Raw genomic sequence first — 6,959 nt, forward strand, 5'->3', positions numbered from 1 at the left:
GATGTTGAACGTGATTGATTCATCCTATAATGGACGATAATCCTCTCAAAGCATTACACTTCCAGGTAATTTTAAAGAAGTTGAGATTGTTGGAGATGGGGAGAGGTTTCAGCTTAGTGTGTGCTGTAATACCCAAACAAGAATGAACTGCCACTGACGAAATAATGAGAGAAAGCAAACATTAATGTCCATAGTTTGGACTGAAGTGAAATAGAGTTTGTTCAAATTAAACCTGGATGTGTTCTGTCTGGTCTGAAGAACCTTGGTGATGATGAATTTTCAAGTGTGTGAAATGGTTCTAATGTGCAGCTTAAAATGAAAGCATTTGTTGCTGATTATACTGCAGCGATCTTTCTACTCGATTGTGTTAGAAAAAAAAAAAGCACAAAAACAGAAAACTGCAGATGAGAGATCAGGTGGGAAGTGTCAGTGTGAAACCACATCAGCACTTATGTGTGACAAAAAGATCACACTGTTGTTTTTTACTTTTTGAGGTTCTTTTTTTTTCTTCGTTTGATGGTTTAACACTTTCCCTCCTCTCTGAACTTCAGGAGACCCCTGCGTGTCAAACCCTTGCATGAATAGAGGGATGTGTGTCAGCTACAAAAGGCATCAGTTCACCTGTCACTGCCAGCAGGCGTGGACAGGACCGAACTGCACCGAGGGTGAGACGCTCTTCTCGGCTTTTGTGTTTCAATACACAGGACGAATGAAATGTTAGCGTTTCATAATCAAATATGAGAAAAGAGCTGAAGGTTGAGATGAGGATCGAGGTTTAGGGATTTTGTGAAGTCTTTTTTTGAAAGTCTGTGTAGCAGTTTGTCACGAGACAGATGAAGAAAAAGTCTATAAAATTAGAGTTTAAAATCATGAAAACATCTGCAGTGTTCTGTCCTGTGTTGTTGTTTTAATGGAGCCAACGGGTTAGATGTGAAATCACAAACACACCGTAGACATTTTTGGCACTTTGCAGCTGTGGACTAAGTCATAAACCACAATCAACTAATCACACAGGACACTTAGACTAATGTTCTGCCAGTGAAGACACCAGATGCAGGTGTGGTTATTCACAATATCAGTTCGCCTCTTCTTCATCTTCATCTTCCATAGGACATTCAAACATGGTGACGAAACTATAATGAATTTGTTTGAATGAAGGCATAGCTCGCTAGCAAGCTACATTCTATAATCTCAACAACTCCACAGTCATCTGTTTGCGTGTTTTTATCAGTTATTTTCTGACATGTTTAATATGTTTGGTATAAATCTCTGAATTCCCATAACACAGACTTTAGGTGTAATATCCTAATGCATGCATGTACTGTGTGTTCAGATGTAGATGAGTGTGAGCACGACCCCTGCCCCGTTGGATCCAGATGCGTGAACACACGAGGCTCCTTCAGCTGCGAGTGTCCGCTCGGCTTCGACCTGGAAGACGGGCGCACATGCACCAGAGGTAATAGTAAATTCTAGTTATTGTTTCTCTAGTTTGTTTCCTCACAGGACGTGTTTTCATAAACTCAATGGTATTGTTCTTTTTCCGTCTGTAGCGAAGATCTTTCTGGGAACCTTCAGCGTTTATAGGCTGCCACATGACAAGAGAACCACCTTGCATGACATCCACAGAGAGATCATTCAGCTGGTGAGAGGCAGTCCACACCACGGCGTCCTCCCTGCTCTTTACAGAGAAAATCGCCACGAGGTTTCTGTGTGTTATATCCTGTCTTTGTCTTTGTTGCAGCTCAATATGTCGTTGTCAGTCCTCCGAGGCTACGGTCGCTCAACGCTGAGTGAGAAGTAAGTCCTCGCCGTCACGTCAGTTTCAGTTATTTCTTCATATTTATTAGAGCATGAAAGGAAGAGGTGGTTAAAACTATAGTTATCTACTCTTTGCCACTTTACTAAAATCCTATTTTTAATGCAAAAGGTAAAAAAAAAAAAACCTGCAACGTGAGACTAACTGTAGTTTCCAATGCAAAATGACTTGTTCTATGAATTTACTTTAACTGAGACAGCCATTTGTCAAGGAACCGATACCTTAAACTAACATGAAGAGATCTCCTGTACAAAGCAGGAGGATCGTAATATGTCTCCCCCTCGCTTACGAGACCAACCAGGACTCTATGCTGACCTCTGATCTCCTCCCCACAGAGAGGAGGACGGGGTTCGTATCTTGGCTGTCAACATGTTTTCCATCTCCACTGATGTGACGACTGCTGAGGTCTACAACAGCATCCAGATGTCTCTGAGCAACTGCAGCTCCTCGTTGGCCCACTGCCGGATGGTCCTGCACCACCAGCTCACGTACCACAGTAAGTATAATAAACAGAGCACAGTCACAGCCAACTGTGTTTTCACACATTTCATACCGTCTCCAGCTGGACCCCGTGTACGCTCAGAGGACGCCGTCAGGAGGGAGTGTGGACATACTAGCTAACGGCCACTAGAGGGCTCTGTTTAGCCATAAATAATCATCCCTTGGACTGTCGTGTGATGTGAAAATGCAACTCAGTTCAACTTTAAAATGTTATGTTGCTGCTATATTTCACTACAAGACATGCAAAAGGACAGAGTGCCATTAATCCTCATCCGAACCCCTTCATGACTTTGTCAGTCAGCATGTTCCTCATAACTTCATGTTATTGTTTTCTTTTATTTGTGCTTTTTAAAAATACCGATGCGTTGGGGACCCTAGGCAAAAAAACACCCAATTCCACCTTTATTTATTTTAATATATGGAACAATTTTAAACTGTCATGGAGAGGATGTGCTCTGTCGACAACCCTACATGCCGCTGCTCCTTAATGCTGCTCTTCCTAAAATAAGACAATGTTTAGAGATAGAAATAAAATACATAATGTCAGGTTTAAATGTTTTTGCATCTTTATGCTTTATTTCACAGTTTAAGACTAAAATAGTGTGTAGAGCATCATCAGAGGAATTGTTGTGCCAAAAGAAGAACATTTTAAGAGGTTTCAGGGTGTTTAGACGACAACAACAAGAATACCAGGATCTGGCTTTAGTAATATTCTGTAACATGTAAAGTTTACTTAAAATGACTGAAATCGTATTGGCATCATTCAGTATCTTTCCAGAAACAATCTTTTTTTTCAGATGATGTTTTGAGAAAAAATAGGTTGTTATTTTGCAGTCATGGTTGTAATTTATTCTTTGGGAGCCCAGATACCCTAGGCTGTAGTCTTTTTATGTTTAGTTGTTTAATCAACAACTGTAGAGGGACTTAAACATTAAAATATAACTTAAAGCACTGTAACTTTACATACATAGCAGTAATGTGTTAAAAGTAGTAGAAGTTAGTTATTGTCTTATGTCTAGACCAGATTGTTTTACGTTGTGATTAATTCTATCCACTGTGTGTTCCAGTGGAGAGTCTCTGTGTGGCTCAGAAGACTCAGTGTGATACCGAACGCTCCACCTGCACAGACAACAGCGGCACAGCGTCCTGCCAGTGTCTTCCAGGATACTACAAGCACAATCCTGAGGACTTGTCCTGCTTAGGTAGGCTCCTTTTTTTTGAGAAACAAGATAATGACTGTTGCCTTTGTTAACTTAAAGCAAGGGTAGAATCTTCTACATTTCACATTCAGTTTGGAAAAATTAAGGACATTGTCTGGCTTTTTTTATGCAAAATTTCAACTTTCTGAATGAAATGTTTCAGAGTGTGGAGACGGCTACAAGCTGGAAAATGGCACCTGTGTCCCGTAAGTTTGTCTCTCTCTTTCATATCTTGTAATATTAATTAAGTTATATTAAAACAATTCCAGTGGACTGAATCTTCTGCTTCTGGTTTTCAGGTGCATGTTTGGATTTGGAGGATTCAACTGTGGAAACTGTAAGTAAATCTGTCAGACCAGTGTTGTTCATAGAAGTTAATCTGACTGTTGTGAGCATTAATGTGTACATGTCGTGTTTAATGGGTTGTTATTTCCGTTGCAGTTTACAAACTGATTGCGGTGGTGGTGTCGCCTGCAGGGGGCGCCCTGCTCCTCATCCTCATCATTGCTCTCATTGTCACCTGCTGCAAGTAAGAGTTGTAATTGGTTTAACTCAGTTTGTGAGATAAAACATAACAGTTTAGACGCTGTCCTTGCTCTACCTTTTTTCAAATAGATAATTTAAAAACAAGAGACACAGAATCCACTAATATGAAACAAGTGTCATTATCTGCATGAGTTCACCCAAATGACAATAAGAAAAAAGAGATAATTTGGTAAAAGAAATCATTTGGAGCTGTGGCCAAAGTTTAACTTTTAAAATGTTTGTTCTTTCAGGAAAGACAAAAACGACATTAATAAGATCATCTTCAAGAGTGGGGACCTGCAGATGTCCCCCTACGCAGACTTCCCTAAAAACAACCGCATATCCATGGAGTGGGGCCGCGAGACCATAGAGATGCAAGAGAACGGCAGCACGAAGAACCTGCTGCAGATGACCGACATTTACTACTCTGTAAGGAAACGCATCTCCCCCTCCTACGTTTGACTTTCATGTAATGCAGGGGTCTCAAACTCAACTTACCCGGAGGCCGCTGGAGGTAGAGTCTGGGTGGGGCTGGGCCGCATCACGTAGTCCACAAAAAAAGTATTCCAAAAAAGTACAACTGATCCAATCATCTCAGTCTTTATTAACAACAATTCAGAACATGAACGGTTCTTCAGAACGTAGGCTTCTCTTACCTCCTCGCTTCCTCTGACACAGCTGAGCCACATTTGGCTTGAGGGAGGAAGCAACTGAGACCCTCAGTGTGGCTTAAAGATGCTGATCAATAAGTTTAGACCTGTGCTTTGACTTATTAAAGCTCATGGTGGAGAAGAGCTTTTCACACAGACAGGAAAAAAACAAACCAAAAAAAAAAAGAAAAAACGCATTTGCACTGGGTGACTGGATATATTTTCCCTCCACTCGGTGACACTTCCGAATCATGTTTCAAGTGACTAACGTTGCTAACTTGTGTTGCTGTCACGAGCCTGAACTATGGTAGCCTACAAGTGATAAAAGAATATAAAACGCCAGGACAGCGACTCGACTTGTGCAGGTGCATGTGAGAAAAATGCGTTAAACTTTGATGTCAAATAGAAGGCCACAAAAAGGGCCGCGAGTTTGAGACCCCTGATGTAACTGCTTTGTTTTTTCGATGCAGCTGACAGATCACTTGATCAGACAAGAACAAACCGCCGCCGTTGATGACGTCATGCACTTAATTGTCTTTCTCTCTGTGCACCTTCCCTCAGCCTGCTTTGCGTAACTCGGACCTGGAGAGAAACGGCCTGTACCCGTTCACAGGGCTGCCGGGATCTCGCCACTCGTGCATCTACCCCGCCCAGTGGAACCCCTCGTTCATCAGTGACGATTCACGGAGACGAGACTACTTCTGAGTGTCCCACCTTCAACACACACACACACACATACACACACACACACACAGACACCCGCTAAAACCTACCATCTTTTATACTTACACCTGATTTGTCGTGAGGATTTTCCGTCACAGTGACAATGCTGACAGACGTTACATAAATCTGCACTGTTTCTGAAAACCCATTTAACTACCTGCAGTCAGAACTGCAAACTACACATGTAAATGTGTGTGTGTGTGTGTGTGTGTGTGTGTGTATAGGGGAAGTACACATTTTTGCAAGTAAAATGTGTTCTTTTGTAACCATTTAAGTGTTTTTGCATGTTTTACCTCATTTCCTTCAAGTCATGTACACTCGACGTTGCTTTCCATGCGGCCAGCGATTTGTTTCAGTGTGTCAGTGATCCGTAGCAGCAAACGTCGTCTCTGCCTCTCCTGTTGTCGGACTTGTGTTGCTGCCGCCTGGTAATGCGCTGCGGATGGAAATAACCTTTCCTACATTAATGCACAGTAAATAAAATGATGTTCCCGTGGTGCTCACCAGGAATGGCTGACATGCGTTAGACTAAAACATGCAAAAACACTGAAGTTCCTTGAGTGCTGAAATATAAATATGTGTGTGCCACTGCTGTGATCTGAAAATCTTCTTAGAGAATAAAGTCTGGATGGAACACGACGATAACGAACCACTGAAGGATGCACAAAATTTGGTTCCGTGCCAATAGAAGCTGAGGAAAGACGTTTTTAAATCAGATGTTTATTTATTCCACGTATGGCCAAGCTGTTGACATGTAGCATAACGGACATCTCATACATACACGCTGACGGACTTTAGAGGGATGAACCTGTGGCTTTAAGTGTGTGTGTGTGTCTACATAGTGTGTGTGTGTGTGTGTGTGTGGGAGAGAGAGAGAGGACGAGTGTGTGTGTTTGTTAAAAGTTGTGGAGGTGTGTGTGTGCATGTGAGGAATAATTATCTGTATACCGGAATGATCATAACTGTTTGAATGTAAAGATGTATCATAATTAGCTATTTCTCTCATGGAGTGTTATTTTTATGTGAGTGTTTTTCCTCCTTTGTGTTTATATGGTCTGTTGATTCTGGCGTTTTAGTCAGATGTGCTAATTTAAATAAAAAAAAATTTTGCACAGCATTTTTTTTTTTGTCTCTGACTTCACTCTGGTTGAAGCAATCTGAATGTGAATATTGCTGACACAGATTGTATTATTTAAAGCTGCAGTAGGCAGAAATCTGGAGAAATGAAATGCCAGAATTTAGGAAATCCCTCCTGCAGCTCATCAATGTATTACTCAAAAGTATGAAATGTAAAATGAGCGATTGCGTTAGTTTTTACCCCCTTTAAACTGATTAAGCTTGTTCAACACAGGTTAACACAAAGTGAAATGGAGATATCTGAGAGCACTACATGTGTCTCAAGTGGCTTTAATATGAGGAAACCTGTCTGTGAAGATTCTCAGGTCGTGGTTATTCTCATAGATTAATCGTAGCAACTGGACTTGCTTGAATTCCTTGAAGACGTTTCACCTCTCAGTCAAGAGGCTTCATCAGTTCTGACTGACT

General features: G+C 41.3%; 1 protein-coding gene across 1 annotated transcript in view; it reads left to right on the forward strand.

The window, feature by feature from the left end:
- The window catches only part of heg1 (heart development protein with EGF-like domains 1), a 15,421-nt gene extending 8,890 nt beyond the window's left edge, over positions 1-6,531 (forward strand). The window contains exons 5-15 of the mRNA XM_008290819.1: positions 552-665; positions 1,334-1,456; positions 1,551-1,642; positions 1,742-1,797; positions 2,152-2,312; positions 3,385-3,519; positions 3,680-3,722; positions 3,816-3,853; positions 3,958-4,045; positions 4,293-4,470; positions 5,253-6,531. Coding sequence (XP_008289041.1) covers positions 552-665; positions 1,334-1,456; positions 1,551-1,642; positions 1,742-1,797; positions 2,152-2,312; positions 3,385-3,519; positions 3,680-3,722; positions 3,816-3,853; positions 3,958-4,045; positions 4,293-4,470; positions 5,253-5,396 — 1,172 coding nt within the window. The 3' untranslated portion in view covers positions 5,397-6,531. The remainder of the gene's footprint in view (positions 1-551; positions 666-1,333; positions 1,457-1,550; positions 1,643-1,741; positions 1,798-2,151; positions 2,313-3,384; positions 3,520-3,679; positions 3,723-3,815; positions 3,854-3,957; positions 4,046-4,292; positions 4,471-5,252) is intronic.
- The last annotated feature ends 428 nt before the right edge of the window (positions 6,532-6,959 follow it).

This window comes from Stegastes partitus, unplaced genomic scaffold, assembly GCF_000690725.1.
Source record: "Stegastes partitus isolate 25-593 unplaced genomic scaffold, Stegastes_partitus-1.0.2 Scaffold697, whole genome shotgun sequence".
Taxonomy (NCBI): domain Eukaryota; kingdom Metazoa; phylum Chordata; class Actinopteri; family Pomacentridae; genus Stegastes; species Stegastes partitus.